The sequence below is a fragment of the Phyllobates terribilis genome, unplaced genomic scaffold (assembly GCF_046119375.1).
Source record: "Phyllobates terribilis strain yellow unplaced genomic scaffold, ASM4611937v1 Scaffold_11__3_contigs__length_659146591, whole genome shotgun sequence".
Classification (NCBI taxonomy): Eukaryota; Metazoa; Chordata; class Amphibia; order Anura; family Dendrobatidae; genus Phyllobates; species Phyllobates terribilis.
In genome coordinates, this window is record NW_027362771.1 from 389785557 (window position 1) to 389813213 (window position 27657).

At 42.9% G+C, this 27657-nt stretch overlaps 1 protein-coding gene across 1 annotated transcript in view; it reads right to left on the minus strand.

The window, feature by feature from the left end:
• Nucleotides 1-3900: 3900 nt before the first annotated feature.
• Nucleotides 3901-27657, minus strand: part of UNC13C (unc-13 homolog C) — an 861108-nt gene continuing 837351 nt past the window's right edge. Inside the window, exons 32-34 of the mRNA XM_073653015.1 lie at nucleotides 14931-15023; nucleotides 12856-13015; nucleotides 3901-4653 (exon numbers count right to left, since the gene is read on the minus strand). Coding sequence (XP_073509116.1) covers nucleotides 4371-4653; nucleotides 12856-13015; nucleotides 14931-15023 — 536 coding nt within the window. The 3' untranslated portion in view covers nucleotides 3901-4370. The remainder of the gene's footprint in view (nucleotides 4654-12855; nucleotides 13016-14930; nucleotides 15024-27657) is intronic.

Sequence of the window (27657 nt, forward strand, 5' to 3'; positions counted from 1 at the left end):
AACTTGCCAGCAGTGAGAAGATTAGTGCAAGGACTAAACACATCGACGTTAAACATCACCACTTACGTGACTTAGTAGAACATGGTGTACTAGAGTTTGTTTATTGCGAGTCTGACAAGATGTTAGCTGATGGTATGACAAAACCATTGCCAAGAGCCAAGTTTGAGGACTTCAGAAAGGGACTAAGAGGATAAGTAGTTGTTGAGTGGGGGTGTTGTAATATGTTTAGTGCAACAATTCCATTCCTGTGTATGTAAATGTTCTATTGCTAGGTTTGTGTATTGTCTATAAAGTTAAAAAAAAAAAAACTCCCAGAGGCTCACACACAGAAAAGACCATGTGACTGTGTTCAGTTTCCTGTGTCTGTACATGAGAGGAGAAGCAGCCTGCTGATGCTGCACAGAGACACTTAACATATGTATATCCCTGTTTACACAAAGCCTGTCATATCTGTACCTGTTTATAGCTAATTAAAACTTTGTTCTGTTGTCAACACGCTTTGAGGGTATCCTGAGTGATGCACTGCCAATACAGCCAGATCCTTGTCCATTGCTGAAAGAACACACACTGACAATGAGCAAGGATCATCAAAACTGGCCCATGAAGCAATGGATGAGGATGTTGTATCTGCTCTCGGTTATCTTAATGGGAATATATCAACAGAAAATAGTCTATTTTTTTCTGGAAAACCATGGATTTTAGCTTTTTTGTTACTTTAATGTGTACCACATACTGTAGGGACTCACGGACTCAGGTAGGCATTAGGTAGCGTTCACAATGGCAATGCGGTTTGGTCCAAACATGTGCGGATTTATTGCTGTCATAAAACTCCAAGGGATTCAAAATCAAAACAGCCTCTTCTGGGCACAAAGGTATAACAGAAAATAAACAGTTCACTCAACAAACACATACAGTACAGACCAAAAGTTTGGACACACCTTCTCATTTAAAGATTTTTCTGTATTTTCATGACTATGAAAATTGTACATTCACACTGAAGGCATCAAAACTATGAATTAACACATGTGGAATTATATACTTAACAAAAAAGTGTGACACAACTGAAAATATGTCTTATATTGTAGGTTCTTCAAAGTAGCCAACTTTTGCTTTGATGACTGCTTTGCACACTCTTGGCATTCTCTTGATGAGCTTCAAGAGGTAGTCACCGGAAATGGGTTTCACTTCACAGGTGTGTCCTGTCAGGTTTAATAAGTGGGATTTCTTGCCTTATAAATGGGGTTGGGACCATCAGTTGTGTTGTGCAGAAGTCTGGTTGATACACAGCTGATAGTCCTATTGAATAGACTGTTAGAATTTGTATTATGGCAAGAAAAAAGCAGCTAAGTAAAGAAAAACGAGTGGCCATCATTACTTTAAGAAATGAAGGTCAGTCAGTGCGAAAAATTGTGAAAACGTTGAAAGCACTACAAAGAAACTGGCTCACATGAGGACCACCCCAGAAAAGGAAGACCAAGAGTCACCTCTGCTTCTGAGGATAAGTTTATCCGAGTCACCAGCCTCAGAAATCGCAGGTTAACAGCAGCTCAGATTAGAGACCAGGTCAATGCCACACAGAGTTCTAGCAGCAGACACATCTCTACAACAACTGTTAAGAGGAGACTTTGTGCAGCAGGCCTTCATGGTAAAATAGCTGCTAGGAAACCACTGCTAAGGACAGGCAACAAGCAGAAGAGACTTGTTTGGGCTAAAGAAAACAAGGAATGGACAATAGACCAGTGGAAATCTGTGCTTTGGTTTTATGAGTCCAAATTTGCGATCTTTGGTTCCAACCACCGTGTCTTTTTGCGACGCATAAAAGGTGAATGGATGGACTCTACATGCCTGGTTCCCACCGTGAAGCATGGAGGAGGAGGTGTGATGGTGTGGGGGTGCTTTGCTGGTGGCACTGTTGGGGATTTATTCAAAATTGAAGGCATACTGAACCAGCATGGCTACCACAGCATCTTGCAGCGGCATGCTATTCCATCCGGTTTGCGTTTAGTTGGACCATCATTTATTTTTCAACAGGTCAATGACCCCAAACACACATCCAGGCTGTGTAAGGGCTGTTTGACCAAGAAGGAGAGTGATGGTGTGCTACGCCAGATGACCTGGCCTCCACAGTCACCAGACCTGAACCCAATCGAGATGGTTTGGGGTGAGCTGGACCGCAGAGTGAAGGCAAAAGGGCCAACAAGTGCTAAGCATCTCTGGGAACTCCTTCAAGATTGTTGGAAGACCATTTCCGGTGACTACCTCTTGAAGCTCATCAAGAGAATGCCAAGAGTGTGCAAAGCAGTCATCAAAGCAAAAGGTGGCTACTTTGAAGAACCTACAATATAAGACATATTTTCAGTTGTTTCACACTTTTTTGTTAAGTATATAATTCCACATGTGTTAATTCATAGTTTTGATGCCTTCAGTGTGAATGTACAATATTCATAGTCATGAAAATACAGAAAAATCTTTAAATGAGAAGGTGTGTCCAAACTTTTGGTCTGTACTGTATATGTCAATGTGGGCTCCCCCAAATAAATTACAGTCTTTTCTGATGGAGCAAACTTTATACACAAAAAAGGTATGGTCCTACCAGTCTCTGTATCACCTTCAACCAATGCTCCAGCAGCTTCCAGCACCAAACAGAAGTTTTCAACTCAAGGCACAGTTCACACTGAACAGGTTACAGCTTCCACACATTACTCTGCAGCTCCAACACACAGACTGCTCAGCCTTCCAAGCTGGCTTGTGCAGTCTCCATTCAGAGAAAGACTCTGGCTTGTCTCTCTCCTAGCTACAGTTCGCATTTTGTCTGGTCACTCACCAGCTTCAACACACTCTACTCTGCTTAATATTCAGCAGACTGCAATCTTTAGATGGTTTTAATGGTATGGCTGGTCAGTGTATACACTCAAAAAAATTTGAAAACTACAAATAATGTTCCTTTTTCAGCCTGTTACCATGTAAGCCAAGCACCCTGCTTTACTGTATTTTCCCCATAGCAATAAGAAGTTAGTTACCAAGTGCTAAAGCTCACAGATAACAGGACCTGCCTAGTAGTGAGAGTTTTCCAAAGTATGTTTTATAATGCAGCAGTGAATACATATTAGATTTCAATAAATTAAAAATTTTGCATTTATATTCATTCATTATGTCTGAATACACCTTAAATACACTATTTAAAACATAAAACTATGAGTTTCTTCATTTTTTATTTTACAATATCTCACTAAATATATTTACATGACATGACTTTTGCGTCAGTGCAATACATTTTATGTTGCATAAGTACAAACTGTAGAATTTTTTTTTTTAAAAAGAGACACTTGACTGAATTTGCAGCTAAATATACAATGCAACAATTTCTCTGCCTGCGACAAGGCCTTTCTCTTAATGGTCCAGACAACTCCCAGCTGCATATTGTTCATATTAATTTCCTTGGTATTCAGTACAATGTTTCAAGCACATACACTCTGGGTAAACGAAAGATGGACTTTATGGAACTTCACCATTCCTTTTGCACCATACAAAAATACTGCAAATTTTGAGGAAAATTTTCCATTGCTGTAAGTGACAAGAAGCTGAGCTGATGATGTGAGCAAAACACAAGGAATGACGTATCACAGAATCCCGAAATATTTATACAAATGTACAGAAAGTCTTTTCTTTTCCAGAGTATGCGGTTTTTATCACTATTACTACTATGTAGAGAGATCCATTAAAGAACTTTAGTACACAGAAAGAGAAACTACTGTATAAGGGAGGGCAGTATTGAGTTCTAGAAGCGAGCTTTGTACAGTTTGTCTTCACAGTGATATACCAGAAGGTTTGTGTAGAAGATGCATAAAATAGCCCCATCCTTTATTATATGAAAAGTAATATCTCTATTCAGGAATGGAGTTATAAAATTACAAACCATTCAGCAACATACAATAGGTCGATATGCCAAAAGTAAAATAAAAAAAGCAACATTATGAGTAACATGTCAGCAAATCATTGGAAAAATAGACCGCACAGAGACGCACATTTATATAACAAATACAAGTCATTAACCGATAGATCATAACCAGGTAGGAAAACAATGGTTACCAAAAATACCATGAGCTTGTTTCAGTTCTAAGTGTAGATTTTGGCACTTTATGGGAACTAGTCCTTGCCCAATGTCATTCATAGAAAAAGAAGGTACACGTTTTCTTCAACACACCTTGCAAATATAGTACTGGTGTACTAGCAAACATTGAAACATATTGAATAAACATTCCCACTTATTTGCACATGCATACACTATCAAATAACAACACCGTATCAATGCTTTGTGTTTGTAATTAGAGTAGTTCTGTTGGATGGGATCTCCCATGCTGCAGCACATTCTAGATCTCCTCCAGAGACCGGGTATCTGATTTCAGTTTCACAAACTCCTTGGCAACTTCGTCATTGGAGCGTTGAGAAAGTATTCGCAGGATTGTCAGTCCAGTTTCATCCATGTAGATGCTTTTTGTCAGTGGGTACCAGGACGAACAGTTGCCTTTGTCCACGATGCCCTTTAGCTGGATAACTGTCATTCCTATAATGCGATCTTCCCTGGCGAAGCAGTAATCCTTCACACACAGGTGAAGTTCATAGGCCGCTGGGCTTTCCTCATTGCTTAGAATGCTGGAGAGAAAAAAAAGGGAAATGAATGAGGTACGAAAGTTACATTTTAATTCTAACTCAAGCTGGATTAATAACTGCCTCGATTTACTCATGAAAATATTGATAGATTCTTTATGAACAATTCCATCTTCAGTAATAAAATATCCTTGCCTCCTGCTACCTCTTTGCCTTGCAATCGTTTCTACTTTTTTAATCACGTCAAATTTTTGTTATTCTTAACAATCAAGTATATTTTTTAGAAATGAAAAGTATTTGCTAGTGTATCTATAGAACCGACCACTACATTCAGAAATTTTGTTAATACATTGCACCAAACCAGAAAAAAAAGCCTCATTCACTAACTTTTTTTTATGTACTCATATCATGTACAGTGGAACAAAATCTCTGTCACTATTTTTTTTCTGTACGGAATATTGTGCTGACATACTGCTGCTGTCTAGTGCGTTATGAATGATGAGAAAAATGTGTAATTGTTATTTATAGGCAGCATGACAAATTTCAGATACACCATATCTCTAAACAATAACATTGAGTCTGAAACTGTAACTGGCACCTCTCCTACTTAATTTCTATCAAATTAATCTGTGTACTATTTGCAGACTGCAACACTGATCTTCTTCAGAGCCGCAATTGTACAAGACATTACCGTCTGGAGTATTTGTTCAATAATTTATGACTTTCTCTTCCTATCTCTATTGCTGAGCTGTGAGCCCTGACATCCTGTCACTATCTTAAATCACCATAAGTGGCTGCTGTATTCTCTGTCTAGACTTTTATACAGATTGTGATAGTCCCTCCTAATTGGCTGCACTATACCATATAATGTGATAGCTGCAAGGCATTTTGGAGAAGCCTGCGAGGTTGCACCTATGATCATGTCAGTTCTCAGTGGCTGATGCAATCTTCTGCAATGTATAAAATGGAAGCTGGCATTTTTTAGAAATTCATGCAAATTTGTCAAATTCACAGACACCTGCGAATTTCAGAAAATTTAACGTGAATTTGATTTGTGTCTAATCAATTCCCTTATCACTATGAATAGATTACTGTACCATTGCTACAACATTTGATCACAGTTTTAAAAAACTGGATATGCACGTATGTAGCTGTATTTAGGAGGATACAGTACACAGCTAATCTTACAGACATAAAATTACATCTGGTATGTAACAATGGAGCACAATCTATATATTGCCTTGAGCACAGCATAAGTCCAGAACGCCAACAGATCTTACTTCTCAGCATACTCTTAAACAAGACACTTATCACTGCAGAGTTTATGAGGAGCAGGTGGTCATCCCAGTGGAAATGCCTACAGGCAGCCTGGATGCAGTGTTGTGAGAATAGCTGCCGATGTCTATCATATGTCTGTGATAGATACATGACAAGGCTAAGATTGTTTACTGGTGATTTATTATGTGGATTTTCACTCATTTAATGCTGGCATTGAGAATATACGATGCCTATGGCTTCCTAAAAGTTTTCAAAAGTATGCCAGAACTGTGTGTAAAAATGTAAAATACTAATCACAATTTGCCATAGGCAACAAAAACCCCAACTATTTAAAGGAATAGAAGAATTAAAATTTGCAATAGTCTGTATTCTCCTGGGACATCAGCTGCTAGCCATTCATTGGATTCATTGATCCTTTAAATGTCCCCTATACAGTCTTTATCATTAGTATATGTATTCAAATAGATAGGATAGTATAGGTAGCAGCCGCACCGTGACTATCATTATTATTTATCATAGCTGACAATTGCGTTTAAAACATAGTCCTAAGCCTCCCCAGGACTATGTTGGGCTGGGTATATGGGCCACACATAGAAAAGATTTGAATTGGGGGGCCGCATTCTTTGCAGGACAAAGTGACATTTTTAGCGATAAGATTTTTTTTCTATACACCTTTTAATCACTTTTTTAAACATTTTTGACGTGTTTATTTTATTTTTTTAAATGGCATCCGTCATATAGGTCATGGTACAGTTTTATAGCTTGTGACATTATGGATGTGGCGATAACAAACATGCACTTTTTTGGTTTATTTTAGTTTATAGATTAAACAGCATTTTTAGTGGCAAATATTTTTTCATGCTTTATTTTTAAAATTTTATTTTACATTTTTACAATTTTGTTTGCCCCAATTGTCCCCATACAGTAATATTGTCTTACAATTAGCACCATATAGTAATGCTGACAAACATCTTGTAGTAATGTGCTCAATTGTGGTCCCCATCTTGTAGTAACGCCCCATCCTGGTCCCTTTCTTGTAGCAATGTCCCCATCTAGGTCCTGAGATTGTACTAACGCCACATCCTGGTCCCTTTCTTGTAGTAATGTCCCCATACTGTCCTCATCCTGTAGTAATGTCCCCATCCTGGTCCTCATCTTATAGTAAGATGTCCCCATCCTGGTTCTCCTCCTGTAGTAATGCCCCATCCTGGTTCCCTTCTTGAACTAATGCTTCATCTTGTAGCAATGTGCCCATCCTAGTCCTCATCTTGTAGCAATGCCCCATCCAGGTACCCTTCTTCTACTAATACCCCATCCTGGATCCATTCTTTTAGTAATTTGATCATTCTCGTCTTCATCTTTCCCCATTCTGGTCCCCATATTGTAGTAATGGCCCCATCCAGGTCCCCATCTTGTAGTAATGTTTCCTATTGATTCACATAAAGAAAGAAAAAAAAAAAAGATTCTTCTCAACTGTCCTCCGTTTCCTTGGCGTCCTCTTTTCTGCACATGCGGACCTTGACGATCGCGGCCCAGTGTAGGGGTCCACCGATAGCAGGGCTTTATTTCAGTTGAATCTGCATCCTTGGACACACAATCAATTGAAATGTATTGCCACTCAGAGACAAGCTCTCTGCACAGCAATACCAATTGCATTCGCCAGCCAATTAGAGGCCAGCAGCTGACATTGGCTTGCCATGGCAGTGACATCATACGTCGATGCCAGCTGCTTGCCTCTGATTGGCCGGCAGCTGGCATTGGTATTGCTGTGCAGAGAGCTTGTCTCTGCGTGGCAATACTTTTCAGTTTAATGTGCGTCCAAGGGGCCTATGGTGCCTGTGGGCCACATGAAGCAGCCTTTGGGCCGCATGCGGCCCGCGACCCACTTGTTTGAGACCCCTAGAGTAGACTGTAGTGTATGAAAGGTCAAAACATAAATCTACAAACCAGGTAAGATATGAAAGTATATAGGCATGGGTACAGAGTGCAAAGTCACAAAAATAGGTCAAATGACATGCAGGATACATAATAGGTAGAAAATGTATAATGGAGGCATGATAAATACATTGGTTACAGGAGAGACTCCTTAGGGATAGCCCCATCCTGGTGTGCATTTTGGCATTGCCTTCATCAAGGAATTAATTATGATATGTACACTATACAATACAGTATATTACATTCTACAGATCACTATTGTATTAGTCTGTAATATGGTGCCATGTGGGCACATGCTGGACTTACACACGTGGTCAAAATTGTTGGTACCCTCGTTTAATGAAAGAAAAACCCACAATGGTCACAGAAATAACTTGAATCTGACAAAAGTAATAATAAGTTACAAATCTATGAAAATGAACAAATGAAAGTCAGACATTGCTTTTCAACCCTGCTTCCACAGAATTTTTAAAAAAATTAAACTCATGAAATAGGCCTGGACAGAAATGATGGTACCCTTAACTTAATATTTTGTTTAACAACCTTATGAGGCAATCACTGCAATCAAACGATTCCTGTAACTGTCAATGAGACTTCTGCACCTCTCGACAGATATTTTGGCCCACTCCTCGTGAACAAACTGCTCCAGTTGTCTTGTGTTTGAAGGTTGCCTTTTCCAGACAGCATGTTTCAGTTCTTTCCAAAGATGCTCAATAACATTTAGGTCAGGGATCATAACAGGCCACTTCAGAATAGTCCAATGTTTTCCTCTTAGCCATTCTTTGGTGTTTTTAGCTGTGTGTTTTCAAGAGACCCTGTGCCAGATGCAGCAAACCATCCCCAGAATATAACAGAGCCTCCTCCATGTTTCACAGTAGGGACAGTGTTCTTTACTTGATATGCTTCATTTTTCGGTCTGTGAACATAGAGCTGATGTAACTTGCCAAAAACTTCCCTTTTTGTCTCAGCTGTCCATATGACATCCTCCCAGAAGCTTTGTGGCTTGTCAACATGTAGTTTGGCAAATTCCAGTCTGGCTTTTTTATGATTTTTTTTCAACAATGGTGTTCTCCTTGGTTGTCTCCTATGTCCACTTTGGATCAAACAACGACGGATGGTGCGATCTGACACTGATGTTCCTTGAGCTTGAAGTTCACCTTTAATCTCTTTACAAGTTTTCCTGGGCTCTTTTGTTACCATTCGTATTATCCGTCTCTTTGATTTGTCATCAATTTTCCTCCTGCGGCCACGTCCAGGGAGGTTGGCTACAGTCTCATGGATCTTAAATTTCTATATAATATGCACAACTGTAGTCAGAGGAACATCAAGCTGCTTGGAGATGGTCTTATAACCTTTACCTATAACATGCTTGTCTAGAATTTTCTTTCTAATCTCCTGAGACAACTCTTTCCTTTGCTTTCTCTGGTCCATGTTGAGTGTAGTACACACCATGTCACCAAACAGCACAGTGAGTATCTGTAGCCCTATATACAGGCCCACTGACTGATTACAAGATTGTAGACACCTGTGGTGCTAAGTAGTGGACACAACTTGATTTAACATGTCCCTTTTTACACATTATTTTCAGGGGTACCATCATTTCTGTCCAGGCCTATTTCATGAGTTTAATTTTTTTTTAAATTCCGTGGAAGCAGGGTTGAAAAGCAATGTCTGACTTTCATTTGTTCATTTTCATGGATTTTTAATTTATTATTACTTTTGTTAGATTCAAGTTATTTCTGTGACCATTGTGGGTTTTTCTTTCACCAAACGAGGGGTACCAACAATTTTGACCACATGTGTATGTATGTCTCCTATTTAATAGAGGCGCACAGAGGATTTTTCTTACAGAGTCTTACAGAATCCATGAGAAAACAAAGTGGAGCCATGTCTAATCACACATTATATTACAAAGCTATTTTATGTCGCCTCTTGGATGGAAGGACCTCATAGAGGTATTATACTTTGGCACATGGATCACTTTGTAATTTGGAGCCATAGGTATATTTTGTGCCACAATTTACCTCCTTTGCAGTCAAAGCAGGATTATGTTACCTCTGATAGGGACACCATCAGTTTGAGAGTTATGCCCTGAATGATGTGCCTCATTACAAATGACTAAGGGATCATTTTTGGACTGATTTTTAATTTAAAAATACATGAAAAGTCTGTCAGTGCACTGCACTATTAAATGGTCTGAATCGATTACTATTAGTGATGAGCGAGTGAGCTCGTGTAACCCTTTAACCGAACATGCTCGGGTGCTTACCGAGAATCTTCGGCATACTCGTATATTATGTTCGAGTCCCTGCGTCTGCATGATTTACGGCTGTAAGACAATCTCAACACGTGTGAGAATTCCCTAACAAACAAGCAATCCCTGCATGGGTTGAGGCTGTCTAACATCAATAAGTCATGCAGACGCAGGGACTCGAACATAATATACGAGCACACCAAAGATACTCGGTAAGCACTTGAGCATGCTCGGTTAAAGGGTCAAACGAGCACGCTCGCTTATCACTAATTACTATCTTTTTCTATGGTGAGGTTACTTTGACATTACTAAGGCTGTGTTTTCATTAAAGAACCTGAATGGAGTTTATCATAGGAGACTTCAGAGTGTTATATATGTCTTTCCAGTGCAATCTGAGGCTTTGCAATATTGTGATTCACGGTGAATTGTGAATTTTAATAAACATATAATTAAAATGTTGTGCTACTATTTTATTCCCATTAGCCAAGATCTCTATGAGGTAATAATGTTGTTTTATAGATTTACTAGGTAAATCGGTAGCCCCTCAGGCAGAAATGGTGTGTGAGTTTTATGGTGTGTGTACTTACAATACTCTTTGTATATTTACTAAAGTGCATAGTAAACATTTCACGGGTGTATATTACATTTGTCACAACAGGTTTATCACACATTATTGTCCTTTATTACTTGCATACAGTGTTCACTGTTGGTTTTATAACATTTAAGTGGCAGATTTTCAGCATATTGAATCCTTCTGGAATTCTACTCAACAATCACAAGCTTTTAAACACTGTGACCAGCAGGTGGCGTTGCATCTGTATGAGATAATGATGCGCTACCTGCTGAAATGTCAGTGCCTGCCACTAATGAATTCCACATATTATATGTTGCTGATTATATTTTAGCTTACTATGGTTATCAGCAAGCAAGAAGCACCTTCCATTTTAATAAGAATTTTACAGATTTTTTTTCAACATCAATTTAAGCCTAAGGACAAAATTATTTATTATGTCACCCTTTTTTCATAGAAAATTGTATGTAGCTATGGGGGTTTAAATCTTCTCTTAATAGCTGTTTAAAGGTTTTTTCTGCTAATGGCAAAAGGTGAGGAATGCTGGGTCTGTATAGCACTGAGGCGGTGTGGCAGCCCCTTTTAGAGTGATTGATGGGGTCTAGTGCTCAGATCGCCATTATTTATAACATATATCCTAGTTTTGTGCCATATCTTAAAAAAAATATAAAACTCTTTAATTCTGTGCTGATAAAGTGCATTTATTTTGTGATATAAAGTATAACATTCTAAGTAATGTATATAGACTAGTCTCAGTGTATCTTATGTAATGCAAAGTGGCTCAGTGGTTAGCACTGTTGCTTTGCAGCCCTGGGGTCTTAAGTTGAAACCCACCAAGGACAACATCTGCAAGGAGTTTGTATGTTCTCCCTTTGTTTGTATGGGTTTTACCTGGGTATTCTGAGTTTCTCCCACACTCCAAAGCCATACATAGGTTATTTGGATTGTGGGCCCCAAAGGAGACAATGATGATGATGTCTGTAAAGTGCATTGGAATATGAAGGCGCTATATAGGCAAAGCATAATAATGTATATACACCAATCCTAATGTATTCTGTGTGATGTACATACACTAGTCCCAGTGTATTCTATGTGCCTTATAAAGACCAGTCTCAATGTCTCCTATGTGATGTATGTACACCAGTCACAGTGTCTCCAAAGTATGTATACACACTAGCCCCATTGTCTCCTATTTGATGTATATACACAAGTCCCATTGTTTCCTATGTGATGTATATACAGCAGAATCTGAGTGTATTCTATGTGATGTACACAGCAGTGTCTCCTATATGATGAACACAGCATTCTCAGTGTCTCCTATGTGATATATATAGAGTAGTCTTAGTGTCTCCTATATGATGTATATACAGTAGTCTCAGTGTCTCCTATGCAATGTATATACAGCAGTCTCAGTGTCTCCTCTGTGATGTATACAACAGTCTCGGTGTCTCCTATGTGATGTATACAGCAGTCTCAGTGTCTCCTATCTGATGTATACAGCAGCCTCAGTGTCTCCTATGTGATATATACAGCAGTCTCGGTGTCTCCTATGTGATGTATACAGCAGCCTCAGTGTCTCCTATGTGATGTGTACAGCAGAACTTCCACTGCTTGAGTTCTATAAATGTAATGTGAGCTGTGATGAATTTCCCACTGTGAGGAGACATGCATTGTAATATGAATGTGTGTTCTGCTGCGAGTTGTTCTTTACAAATCGTATCATCACAGAGTCAACTGAGCTCCAGACCAATGCAAATTTGGAAAAGCAATTGCAAGTAGCATCATCACTACCACCTAACATCACACACCTCACCAAAGAGAAGCATTTCAAGCCATTACATTAAGGATGAGCTAATTAAATGTTTGACCAAATATAGCAGGATCATAAATATCCAAATAGCCATCCAAAGTCTAAAACAGGGGTTCCCCACCTATGTTTTAGACTTTTGGAGCCCATGCTGTGTCAAAACTTGGGACAATCAGAGGATTCTTTGGTACTCTGGTGAGCCAGTCTGTTCCTTAATCTATTGGTGCACATAAATAACTACAACTTTTGTGTAGTGGATACATAAATGAATTCATATAATTCTACACCGTGATCTGTAGCTAAACAATTAGGCTATACAAGGTGCTCCTATTTTAGAAATGCTGTTTTATCACTACCCTATAATGAATCAACATGTAATAAATCATAATAACAAAAACTTACAAATTAAAATTCTCATTGTACTTTGGTGACCAAGTGTTACTTTTTGTCTTTGTACCAAATTTCCTCTTCTTGTCGCTGAGGCTGGGACCTAATGCAAAGACTTCAACAAAAGGCCGGAACATAGCGGTGGTTTGCCAGAGTAACCCATTAAGTGCCACAACTAGAAAAAGAGAAAGAAACAAAAGACTATTTTTTTCTATCATATTATTTAATTGCTGATATAATTCTTGAAAAGCTGTCAAGTGTTAAGATAATTGTAATTTTAATATTGCATTTGGTATATTGACACAAATCAGCAGAAAATCAAGAAAAACTATTGTGTGCCTAAATTCCCATCAAAATGATAAAGTTTAGTGAGCTCTTATTTCAGTAATTTTTTTCTAAAATGCTGTTTAAGGAGAAGCTGTCCCCTCTTATGATATATATTTTACTAAATATGTGCATTCCACATAAAATAAAATTTCGGAAGCATATTTTTTTTTTTGCCATTCCTTTATTAATCCTACTGGAAATATAAAATGAATTGACAATGGGGCATGTCTCTAAACAATTTGTCATTGACAGCACTAATTGTGCAAAGTCAAAGTGCATAGAGAAATGATCCAGCGACAAGTGGAATGATATCACTAGGTTGTCAAAAATCCACGCATTTCCATGTAAAATACAGTATTTGACAGATCCCCCTTTGAAAGCTTCATAGACTCATGGAGTCAGCTTGTGAGTCCTGCTTCCTACCACACACAAGTAATGAATGATAGTTTATCCCGTATTAGGACTCATCCACATTTGGGGATTTCAGTCCGATCTAAAACCGAAACGCACAGACTGGCAGCGGACCTCCTGACTCGAGCGTGACAGTTCCATAGAAATATATGAAGCAGTCATGCTCCAGTTGGGAGTTCTGAGACCAGTCCATACATTGTGGCCCAAAGGCCCTGTCACACTTAGCGACGCTGCAACGATCCCGACAACGATACGACCTGTCAGGGATCGTTGCTGCGTCGCTATGTGGTCGCTGGTGAACTGTCAAACAGGCAGGGTCACCAACGATCAGGGGAGCAGCGACATAGTGGAAAGAATCTTTCCACGATGTCCTGCTCCTGGTTACCAGCCTGCTGAAGCAGGAGCAGGTTGGTAACCATGGTAAACATCGGGTTACTAGGGGCACACGCGCACCTAGTAACCCGCTGTTTATCATAGTTACCACTCTGCTACGGTGAGCGGGAGGTTACCGCTCACTTTAGCAGGCTCGTAACCATGATAAATAACGGGTTACTAGGAGCGCGTGTGCCCCTAGTAACCCGATGTTTATCATGGTTACCAGCCTGATCGCTGCTCCCGCTGGTCACACACAGCGATGTGTGCTGACCAGAGGGCAACGACCAAAAAAAGGTCCAGGACATTCTGCAGCGATCAGCGACCTCACAGCAGGGGCCTGATCACTGCAAAGTGTCACACATAGCGACATTGCTGGTGAGGTCGCTGTTGCGTCACCAAAACCGTGACACAGCAGCAATCTCGCTATGTGAGACGGGGGCTCAAGATTAGACAGAGATCCATGGACGTTTGCATAAGCCACAGGCTCAGATAAGGAGAGCTGCTAATCATTCCCTGTAGCGAGACATTGGGGATTGGCTACTGGTCTTAGTAGATTTCTACATAAAATGCTGAATTGCATAATATATAACTCTATCTCGATACATGAATACAGTAGCTACAAAAAATGTTCTACCTATAGAAACTTGGAGGCTAAAGTAACATAATACATATGCTTTCTCTGCCATTTATGACCAGGGATAAGATATACAGACACAGGTTTGGCATAGTAAAATGAATATTATCTAGCAGAATAAGACTTTCATTTGACATATTCCATGAAAGTGAAGGATAAGAGCAGCAAAACGTGTTCAACTCATGTTTGGAACATCTTTATAAATTACTGAAAAGCAAGTGATCTGCAGAGAGAAGACAAAGAGCTTCTTATTTCATTGGGCTTCATAGCATCAGCCTGTGATATTAAGAAATAATGCTGACATAAGATGGCAATGAGAGTGCGCTTCTCAATTCTATCATACCTTTTACTGTAATCTTGTGTTCTCCATTTCCAGGATGAGTGAAGATATCCACTTGAACTGAGATCTCTCCAACCGTGCCTTCTGTGGACAGACCTGCAGCAGATAAGAGCGAAAGGTCAACAAAGTAATACAAAAGACAGATTGAAACTGAAAACTCAAGGCCACACTTGCTACTAACTTCAAGTGTATTTTCAGTTGATTTATTTAAGACCAAATGACAAGATTCTTAAAGGAATTGTCATAAGGAAATGGCCTATTGTTTAAACCTGGGTCACATGGTAAAATGGTAAATGTATTTTCTTCTAATTTTGTCTTTTTAGTTTCCTTATCACTACCTATATTAGAAAAAAGTATACATATTTATCTTAATTGTAAAGTGCTGTGGAATATGTTGGTGCTATATAAAAAAAATTGATATCTGCCAATTTCTACCCTGGCCACTAGGCCTAATACTAGACACACACTTCCTATTCTGTACAGAAGACTTTACGGCCTTCATATCATTATCATCACAAATAGGGTGAAACGGAAAAGTAACACCTGTGTATACTATAGATAAAACATCAATATCAACAAGTGAACATCTCACCCCCTCTCTGACATTTGGCCAGGTCAGAGCATGCTCAGAAAATGTTTTTCTAGAATTCAATGGGACTGATTTGTCAAGACTGGCATAACACACGCTCATGCTATGCCAGTTTTCATGGCATAGAAGAGGCACTGGATTCATTAAGAGGCATACGCCACTTTATTTATTCAGCGCCACTTCTGAGGAGCATGCGCCTCTATGCTCTGCACCAAAAATGCTTTTCCTTACCACAGGGTGGGCCATTTATATGGATACACCTAAATTAAATGGGAATGGTTGGTGATATCAACTTCCTGTTTGTGGCACATTAGTGTATGGGAGGGGGAAAACTTTTCCAGATGGGTGGTGACCATGGCGGTCATTTTGAAGTCGGCCATTTTGGATCCAACTTTATTTTTTTCAATGGGAAGAGGGTCATATGACACATCAAACTTATTGAGATTTTCATAAGAAAAACAATGGTGTGCTTGGTTTTAACGTAACTTTATTATTTCATGAGTTTTTTACAAGTTTATGACCGCTTATAAAATGCGTTCAAAGTGCTGCCCATTGTGTTGGATTGTCAATGCAACTCTCTTCTCCTACTCTTGACACACTGATAGCAACACCGCAAAAGAAATGCTAGCACAGGCTTCCAGTATCCGTTGTTTCAGATGCTGCACATCTTGTATATTTGACACAGAAGTTTCCTTTATTCCCTATATACAATCACTCACTCGTTTGTGCCACCTGCACCTTAAAAACATCTCCAGAATCCAACCTTTTCTCACCTTTGAAACTGCAAAAACTCTTACTGTTGCTCTTATTCACTCTTGTCTGGACTACTGCAACTCTCTTCTAATCGGTCTCCCTCTAACCAAACTTTATTCTCTCCAATCCAGCCTGAAAGCAGCAGCCAGGGTTGTATTTCTATCAGGCCACTTCACCGACACCTCTACCCTGTGCCAGTCATTGCACTGGTTACCCATTCACCACAGAATACAATACAAACTCATCTCTCTCACCCACAAAGCTCTCCATAGTTTTGCACCACCCTATATCTCATCCCTCATTTCTGTTCATCACCTTACCCGTGCTCTCCATTCTGTAACTGATCTAAGACTAACATCCTCCATAATTTGAACATCGCACCTCCGTCTCCAAGATTTCTCTCATGCTGCGCTAGTTTTCTGGAATGCACTATCCCAAACGATCCGACTAATATCTAGCCCCCATTTTTTAGATGTACTTTAAAAACACATCTGTTTAGACAAGTTTATCATGTCAACTCACTAACCTAACTCTCTCCTGTTTCCTCCTTGTAAATTTTAATCTTAATTTTCTCCTGCCTATTCATCTGTCTCCACATCCCCCATGCCACCCAATAGCACACGGTAACTGCCCTTAGACAGATGCTGACTGATGACCATGTTCTACCTATTGTGTCTCCCTATTTCCATATAGATTGTAAGCTTACGAGCAGGGCCCTCACTCCTCCTGTAACTGTTAAAATGTGATACATTGTATTGTTTATATTGTCTGTACATGTCCCTATCGAATTGTAAAGTGCTGCGGAATATGTTGGTGCTATATAAATAAAATTATTAATATTAGACTATTTCACAGATTAATAGATTTTATGGGAAAGAAGCCTGGTCTCCTATGGAGACTGAACCTTTTTTTCTCCAGGTGGAAGGAATGCCCATTCCCACCTTGCTTTTTGCTGGGGGAATGGGCATGAAACAGCTTTTAACTATACTTCTTCTTATGTGTCATTTACATACTTGTAGAATTAAATCATGTTTCCCCTTACTTGTCTCTTCTCAGGGCTAAACATATTCAAATATTTAGATTTTTCCTTATAAACCAAATCTTCCATACCCTTTTTCAGTTTTGTGGCCAATCAGCGACGCGGGATTTCAGAACAAGATGGCGGCCATTAGCGGCTCATCTGCCGCACGGAGGTCAGCGGCAATGCAGCCGGGAGATGACCGGCACTAGCCGGTCATCTCCCGACTGCTCGCAGCAGAAGTATCCCGACTGGTGGCCTAGGCGGCGCCGCTGCCCGGTCCTCCCTTCACACTTGCCATCGGGAGATCAGCGGCTAGGACCGCTGATCTCCCGACGTTAGCCGCATGGAGGTCAGCGGCGATGCAGCCGGGAGATGACCGGCTGCGGAAGTACCCGCACAGGCAGCGCCGATCCCCGGTCCTCACTAACACGGTTTGCCGCGACCAATCAGCGATATTGGACACCGCTGTCCTGATTGGTCGCAGCCGGCACCAATCAGCAACGAGCGCAGTCCGGCCGCGAATTGGCGCCGGATTTGAAACACGCTTCGCTGATTGGTCGCACCCGCCCGGCCACGACCAATCAGCGATATTGGCGCGAAATTTAAAACACCGCTTCTCTGATTGGCCGCCACCAATCAGCGACTGGCGCAGCCCGGCCGTGAATTGGCGCCGGATTTGAAACACGCAGGCCACCGTCGGGAGATCAGGGGCGATGCAGCCGGGAGATGACCGGTGCTAGCCGGTCATCTCCCGGCTGTTCGCAGCGGAAGTACCCGCACAGGCAGCGCAGCTCCCCGATCCTCACTAACACGGTTCGCTGATTGGTCACGGCCGGCGAACAGGAGACCCCTGGCTGCAGCCGCAAATAGTCATGATGTAAGCGGAAGCAAGAGCCGGCTGCAGCCGGGGGGATTACGTGCTGGCTGTGCGTGGTCAGCGATGTTGTCACAAGCAGTATTGACAACATGACGTAATTACAAAATTCATTAGGGGCCCCGGGGGGATACATTGGGGGGTTAATTTAAAGTAGTGCACAACCCATTTAAACACTGCTTCGCCGGTCGGCCGCATACATATTCTAGAATACCCGATGCGTTAGAATCGGGCCACCATCTAGTATTACATATTACTAGTACCCAGATGCATAACTTTACATTTTCCTACATTAAACCTCATCTGCCAAGTGGATACCCAAACACTCAGTTTTTCCAAGTCAGTAACCTTATGAATAGGTTCCATGGAATGAATTATATTATATAGCTCGGTGTCATCTGTAAAAATAGAAACAACACTATCAATAGCATCTTCCATATCATTAAAGGAAAACTGTCACCATGTTTTTGCTATCCCATCTGAGTTGCATGATGTTGGAGCAGAGACCCTGATTTAATAAAATTACTGTTTTATCTGCTCCAGATGTAACAGTTCACTGAATGCTGAGCTCTGTATAACCCTGCCCACACCACTGATTCACAGTTTTCAGTGTCTACCCATGCATAGGCAGAAAGCTGCCAATCAATTGGTGAAGGGAGGGAGAGGTTATACAAAGATCATGAACATGGAGGACTACATGGCAACAGGTTTACTAGTACTCTAGTGATAATCTCTTGCTGATAAAACAAAACTAAAAAAAGCATCCCAATAAGTGACACATCACTGGAATCAGGGTCTCAGTCTTTCTTTATAGGACGCTGCTCTGGGTTTACTTGGCCAAAATTATGTTACAGATTCCCTTTAATAAATAAATTGAATGATAATGGAGCTAGCACTGAACCTTGGGATGCACCACTTATAACGGCAGACCATTCAAAGTAGTAATCATCCACCAAAACTGTGTGTGCTGTCTACAAACCTTACTTTTTAATCCTATAGACTTTTTTTTACCCATTAGGCGTTTGTGTGGACACTCTCAAACACCTTGGTCCATGTCAAAAGTTAAAAAACACTATACAAACAACTACCCCACTCTCCAGGCTTCTGCTCAACTCTTCATAAAAAACTGTTTAGTTTGAAAAATGTTGTCATTCATAAAATCATGCTAGCCATTCCTCATAATATTATTGTCTCTCACATACATACCCTTACAAGCCCCTTGAACATTATGCCCACAATGTACAGTATGTTATGCTAACTAACTGGTCTATTACTCAGACAAGACCTGGAGATCATTTTTCACAAAATGGACTGGCTTTATACCAGTAGTTTGGCACAGTACCAGTCACTAGAGAGCCTCAAAAATGATGTATAGAGGCTCAGCAATAACTTAGATGAGTTCCTTAAGATCTCTTGGATGCAGCCCGTCTGGGCCCAAGGCCTTTTCACATTGATTTTATTTAGCTTAGTTTGGACCACATCTGCATTTAATCAGTAAACGTAGTATATTAGTGAGAATATTAGATGACATATTAAGAGCCATAAGATTGACACTTCTCCACCATCCATGTCTACCATACTAATTGCTTGCTCATCTCAAGATTGCTAATCACCCTCAGTGTTGCATATTGATTAGTGTTGAGCCACCCCCGTAGTGTTCGAGTTCGGTTCGGTTCGTCGAACACCCGTGTGTTCGCCGAACTGTTCGTCGAACACCTTCGAACACCGTTAAAACCAATGGCAGGCAAACAAAAACACATAGAAACACATAGAAAACACCTTCAAAGGTGTCCAAAAGCTGACAAACTGCTCAGAAGACACAACTAACACATGGAAAAGTGACAAGTACATATAGTCATGTGAAAAGAAAAGAGGTGGAGGAGTAAAAGGAGGGGGAGACACAGATATAGGCATGTCATGCCCTTCTAAAATCCAAAAAGTGAGAAGCCGAGACGGCCAGTCCGCTCCTGCCCGTGCCACCTCCGTGTCGCCGGGTTTGTGCCAGAGCCGCGGTGAACCCTGACGGCCAGCCCCCCTCTCCCAATACTGGTGCCTGTCCGCTGGTGGGTCGAGAGAGCCCCCCTGTGGTGGAGGCAGCTCTAAGCTTTTTAATTTAAATTGTCCCTCTAATTTGAATGAATACGCTTTAAATCCATTTACAAGGATCTATTGGAGGGCAAGTCTCATGCCAGCAGCCGCGTAATTCCAGCTCCAGTAGCGTCCACTAAAGCTGCTGCAGTTAAAAAGCTTTTATAAGGATCGAGCTCGGCTGTCCACCGCAAGGCATCCTAGTGCCAGTCCCAGCCCCTATGCCTTGGGGTGCCTCCTGATGCTCTTCACTAAGTATCCCGTGGTCCCGAAGCATTTCCTTTGAAAAAATTAAGTGTCCAAACTACAGGTGGTGTAGCTTGCTTAACAGCCGGGATAATCCGCTGACTAGCAGACACTGCTACTAGGCACAAAGTATTTCCTGGGCTAGATGCAGTTAAAAATTTGTAAGTAGATACTCTCGTTGGATGCTGAGAAAGCATTCCATAGAGTCTCCTGGCACGCCATATATGATTCTCTTAAAAAGCTTGGGGTAGGGGTCTAGGGGACCCTTTTATAGCCAAAATCACGGCCCTGTATCACAATACGTCACCTAGGCTGAAGATAAATGGAACTGTAGCACCGAGGGCTCGGTTGCTACAGACGTATTGCACCTCACCCAGAGGTGTGATATCTCACTCTCAGATAAGGATGGAGTGTGGATCAGGACCCGACACCTGCATGCATTACACCACATTGCCGTGGGGCAGGGCGACCAATATGCCCCTGAGATGGGCACGACAGTCCCTGTCCCTGGCTGGAGTGGGGGGAGGGAACACTGAGGAAGGGGAACCCTGCAGTGCAGGAGCAGGGAGGAAGCTGTTCCTGGGTGCATTGAGAAGTGAGTATAAAAGGTGGGCACCATCTTAGTTCAGTGCAGAGAAGTCTGAGCAGAAGTGGCAGGGAGCAGGGGCTCTGCATGAGCTCTGCTCCGGAGGCGGGCCTAGTAACAGAGGCCCAGGCCTGCAAGAGGGAGAAGGAAGGAAGAGGAGCGGAGAAGGCTCCAGGAACGAGGAATGAAGGGATCCCAGGGGTGCGGACGGGCGAGTCGCCACCGCACGCCCGAATCCACCTGCGTGGAGGGGTCAGGCCAAAGGGGGAGACCGGTCCCCGAACTAGTGGAGGCAGGAAACGACCCTCAGCTAGAAACCGGAGGCTCTGACATTTTATGTGGCGCAGCCCCTTGCTCCACTCGCTAGGAAGGCACCACATAGGGTCAGGGAAACTGGCGCCAAGTTTACCAAGAGGAGGCCCGAGGCAGCCGGACAGAAGTGTTGGTAAGAAAGGCCAGACAAAGGACACACAAAGGGGGTCCTGTGAAGCACTCCAAAGTTATCTGGGAGTTGTCTGAGCCCCTCACCTGGTGAGCACAGTACGACGTGGGCAGCCGTTACCTGCAGACGTGGTCTGGATAATAAGAACTGTGAGTAAAGGCCCTGAACTGCATCACTGACTCCGTGTCGTTACTGCTGCTGCCCTGCACCATCACCCCCATCCTCCGCATACACTGCCCTGAGGCTATACTCCTCCCGTGGGGAGTTATGCTACGCTCTGCTGCACCCACAACACCAGCCTTAGCGGTCTGCCCTGTAGCGGCGGTTCACTCTGACCGCAATCCACGGGTGGCGTAGTCGGACATTTAAACATCAAAACCACATAAATAGTTCCGCCACTGGTTTGACCGCCCTGAGCCACGGAACCGGATCGCCGCCACGAAGACTACAACCACCAGCATCCACCAAAAAGGGTCCGGCTCCGGGTGTCCCAAGGCCCAGGGGGTGCGTCAGAACATTTTCATCACCTTTCACAATCACCAATGGGACAAGGCAGGGATGTCCTCTGTCCCCTCTCTTATACATCCTAGTGACGGAGCACCTGCTCTCATCAATTCGCCATAACCCCAATATTAGGTGGATTGAGGTGGGAGGCACCGAGTACAAGTGCTCTCTATTTGCTGATGATGTCCTAGTATATATCACTCAATCACATATATCCATCCCTGCTGTTATGGCTGAAATAGATCACTTTGTTACATGGTAAAATTTTAAAATCAATGCAGCGAAGTCTGAGGCCCTCGATGTCTCCCTCCCTAAATCCATATAGGATTCCATCCAGTCCAACTTTCCCTTTGCCTGGCCCTCACAGGGTATCAAATACTTAGGAATTCCTATTCATAGAGACCTCTCCCATCTATGTTATCTTAATTTTGGGCCCTTTATTGAACAATTCCATACAGACCACGGTTGGCAAGTTAGAACTGTAAGATTCACTACGTGAACCACTGGTGTTTTGTGGAAAAGCACATGTACACCGCGTTCCAAATTATTATGCAAAAAGTGTTTAGGAGTGATAAGGGAAGAATTTGTTTGTTTGTCAGTTAAACTCATTGATGGTGATGTGTGTCAGGGCTCTTTATATCACTGTAAGCAATTGCAGACACCTGTGCTAATTAGTTTGGCAGGTGTGTCCAATGAAAGGCAAGACTACTTAAGAAGGCTCTCTCACATTATTAAGCAGCCTACATTTTCTGCCAAAATGGGAAAGAAAAAGGATGTGTCGGCTGCTGAGAAGCAACAAATTGTGGAGTGTTTAGGTCAAGGCATGACTACAATCAACATTGTGCGATGATCAGGATGAAGTGTCTTGGCAATCAAGAAGTATGTAGCTGATTCACAGTACACACGTGTGCGTGCTGATAAGGGCAAATTGAGGACTCTTTCCTACAGGCAATTACGTCAGGTTGAAACAGCAGCGGCAAAAAAGCCTTGTCATAGCAGCAGACAAGTTTTTGAAGCTGCTTGTGCCTCCAACGTCCCCCGAACAACAAGATGCAGGGTCCTTCAGAGGTTTGCAGCTATGCATATGCCATCCTGTCGACCTCCTCTATCCACTTCACACAAGCAGAAACGGCTCCAGTGGGCCAAACATTACATGAAGACTGATTTCAAAACTGTTTTGTTCACGGATGAGTGCCGTGCAGCGCTCGATGGTCCAGATGAATGGAGTGGAGGATGGCTGGTTGATGGACACCCCACGCAAACACGGCTACAGCGCCAACAAGGAGGAGGTGGAGTAATGTTTTGGGCTGGAATCATGGGGAGAGAGATTGTCGGCCCCTTTAGGATCCCTGAAGGCGCTAAAGATGAACTCCATAATGTATGTGGATTTTCTCAAACAGCACTTCCTGCCATGGTTCAAGAAGAAGAACCGTGTATTTCACAGCAAGATCATTTTTCTGCATGATAATGCACCATCTCATGCTGCACATAAAACATCTGCATCTCTGGCTGATATGGGCATAAAAGGGGACAAACTTATGGTGTGACCCCCATGCTCCCCTGACCTCTACCCCATTCAGAACCTTTGGAGCATCATTAAAAGGAGTGTCTATGATGGCGGGAGGCAGTTCACATCTAAGCAACAGCTCTGGGAGGGTATTCTGTCCTCATGCAAAACAATTGAAGCAGAAACCATCCAAAACCTGACAAATTCAATGGACGAGAGAGTTCAGAAGCTCCTTTCGAACAAGGGGTCCTATGTGAAAATGTAACATCACCTAGAATAAAGTTTTGAGTTGAAAACTGTTTGATTTCAGTTTCTAACAACCTGCTAATGCTTATAATTTCAAAAATGACCATTTTTTTGGTCTTTATTAAAATGAAAAGGTTGATCGAAAAGTTTGGGGGATCTAAGAGTGTGGCAACCCAGTAGTCATGATTACTTCGAATTCTGACAATATGAGGGTCATGCTGCAGGTAGTGCAGCAAGAAGGCACTCATGTGTGTTGCGCATCCAGGAGCACCAAGTCCCTGTTGTGTTGGTGGCGAGGTAACAATCATGCTTCCTTCCTCTGTCCTCTCCCCCCAACCTCGCACAACAGAAATGTGATCAAGGTCTCCCTCATCTGATGAGTCTTCCATCAGTTCGTCCTCCACTTCTTCCTGGGCTCCTGCACCTTCCTCACTAGTTTGGCTGCTACCATGCGCCCTGGTAAAATCATCTCCCCCACCCTCACATGCCTGCCGCCCTGGTGCTGCCGACCGTCTGGACCTTGCAGATGTTAGCCCTTCCGCATACAACTCCTCCTCCTCTACTTCCTCCACCTCCTCTTGTGCCACCACCTGACTCCGAATTCTGTTTAACATGTGCTCCAGCATGTAAATCACCGGAATAGTCATGCTGATAATGGCATCGTCAGCACTAAACATCTTCGTCGCCATTTCAAAACTGTGCAGAAGGGTGCATAGGTCCCTGATCTGAGACCACTCCTCCAGCGTGATTTGCCCCACCTCTGAATCTCGTTGGCCCAGGCTATACGTCAGAACGTATTGCACCAGGGCTTGTCGGTGCTGCCACAGTCGCTGCAACATGTGCAGAGTTGAATTCCACCGGGTAGGCACATCGCATTTTAGCCGGTGAAGTGGCAGGCCCAACGACTTCTGTAGAGATGTAAGTCGCTGAGCTGCGGGATGCGAACGGCGGAAGTGAGCACACAGCGACCGTGCCCTCTGCAGAAGGCCATCTAGTCTGGGATAGTGGGCTAAAAATTGCTGGACAACCAGGTTCAACACGTGAGCCATACAAGGCACGTGTGTGACATTGCCCCGGCGAAGGGCCGCACCCAGGTTTGCAGCATTGTCGCACACGGCCTTCCCTGGTTTCAGGTCCAGTGGAGACAACCATTCATGAAATTGGTTCTCCAGAGCTGACCACAACTCCTCAGCTGTGTGACTCACATTTCCCAGACATTTCAATGTAAAAACCGCCTGATGACGTTGAGCCCTACTGCCAGCATAGTAAGGAGGTGTGCAGGATCCCTTCTGCGCAGTTAGAAAGCTTGTGGCATGACCAGACAGGCTTTGGGTGCAGGTGGAAGACCGAGAGGAGGTTGAGGAGGCAGAAGCAGTGGAGGAAAAATGACATAAAGAGGATTGACGCACAACTCGTGGGGACGGCAAGACTTGGACAGCAGCCCCTTGTCCTGCTGTCACCATAGTTACCCAGTGCCCAGTCAGCGACATGTAACGCCCCTGTCCATGCCTACTCGTCCAAGTGTCTGTGGTGAAATGCACCCTGTCACACACAGAGTTTCTCAAAGAAGCGGTGATGTTGTGTGCGACATGCTGGTGGAGCGCAGGCACACCTTTCTTTGAGAAGTAGTGCCGACTGGGCATCTGGTACTGGGGCACTGCGACGGACATAAGGTCTCGAAAATCCTCTGTGTCCACCAGGCGGAAAGGCAGCATTTCTGTAGCCAAGAGCTTGCAGATGGTGAAATTCAACCTCTTAGCTTTCTCATGGCTAGGAGGAAATGGTCTTTTACTTGTCCACATCTGAGGGACCGAGGGCTGGCTATTGTGCTTAGACGGGGTTGATAAGGGTGTCCCCGGCAAACTGCCGGTCTGTGAGGAAGATGCAGGCGGACATGTTAGGTTGCCTTGATCCAAAGGTGGTGCTATCGATGTCGGACAGCGCTCAAGACCAGCTGGTGTTACCACCTCCAAAGAAAATGATGACCTGCCAATCACGCTGGCTGTTGCGGGTAAAGAGGTGGCAGGTCTGCGCCCCAAAACAGGTGTGACTGCTGTCCCCCCAGTCACAGAGGATGAAGAGGCCGCGGATGCACAAGATATGGCAGACGGTGGTTGGCCCGGCCGGCTAGACCACATTGTAGCACACTGAGCTTCCCACTGCAACTTATGCTTCATGTCCATGTGCCGGTTCATGCATGAAGTACTCAAACTATGTATTTTTTGGCCTCTACTTAGCTTTTGCTGACAAATGTTACAGATAACACGAGTTGGGTCATCTTTATCGATCTGAAAAAATGCCCAGGCTATGCAAGGCTTAGCACCCATGCGACCTGAAGAGCCACCACGACTTGTGGTGAGAGGCAGAGTTGTGTTTGAGGATGCAGTTGTTGACGTGCTTCCAGTACTACGTCTCTGTCCAGGAAGGCGCAACCTGACCTCGTCGTCACTAGCATCTTCCTCCACCTCCTCTGCTGACCTCATCTCTTGGCTGACTGTGGGTTGACAGTAAGTGGGATCTCCGACCTCATCATCATCACCCTGTGCGTTATCACACCCGTCGTCCTCAGAGCCAACCTGTTCCTGCCCTGACAAAAAACTAAAGTTGTCGCTCCAATCAGGTATTTGAGTCTTATCATCGTCTTCCTCATTGTCTCCACCAACAGGAGTTGCAGTTTGGGAATGAGGGTCTACATTATGGTCAGAACCTTCTGCGTCTGGTCCTGGATCCGACTCATAAAGATTCTGGGCATCAGTGCAGATCATTTCCTCGTCTGGATTCACAGAAGCGCTGGAGTCGACCTCTGATTCCCAGGCTATAGTATGAGTAAACAGCTCTGCAGACTCAACCATCTGTTCTACCTCATACTCAGACGGGCAGCTGGAGATTTGGGAGCTGTGAGGAAGCAAGTGCGATTTGGGTGACACCTTTGAGGACTGGAGTATTTGTGATGTTGAAGTTGATGTGGAGGAGAGCCCACTTAAAGGAGCACTTGATATCCGTTGAAGCACCTGCTGTTTTTGTGCCTCATCTGGAATTTGTAGCGATTGGCGTGGCCGTAAGAAAGGGATCTTATCACATTGTCCGCTAAAAGAAGTAGACATTTTAGTTTGGCTGGAAGATGGTCTTTCTTCTGCACCTACCCCACGGACACAACCTTTTTTCCCCTTCCCAACACGCCTATTCCCCTTTCCACCAGCAGCAGGCCTTTTTCCACTCATTTTGGTGGTTAACTAATTCACAACTCTGGAGTTGTTTGCACAAAAAAACAATGGATGGTAACCGAGCAGAGCTGAGTGGCCAAACTGTGGTATTAGGCCAAAACTATTGGCTGGGTTAGATGCAGAAAAAAATTATTTTTAATTTGCAACCTGATGGAGGTCAGTATAGATGGACTAATAGACCAAGTCCCACACACCGCTAGAAGCCCAAATATTTTTTCAGAGCTAGATGCAGAAAATTTTTTTATTCAATTTGCAACCTGATGGAGGTCAGTATAGATGGACTAATAGACCAAGTCCCACACACTGCTAGAAGCCCAAATATTTTTTCAGAGCTAGATGCAGAAAAAAATTATTTTTAATTTGCAACCTGATGGAGGTCAGTATAGATGGACTAATAGACCAAGTCCCACACACTGCTAGAAGCCCAAATATTTTTTCAGAGCTAGATGCAGAAAAAAATTATTTTTAATTTGCAACCTGATGGAGGTCAGTATAGATGGACTAATAGACCAAGTCCCACACACCGCTAGAAGCCCAAATATTTTTTCAGAGCTAGATGCAGAAAAAAATTATATTCAATTTGCACCCTGCTGGAGGTCAGTATAGAAGGACTAATAGAACAAGTCCCACACACTGCTAGAAGCCCAAAT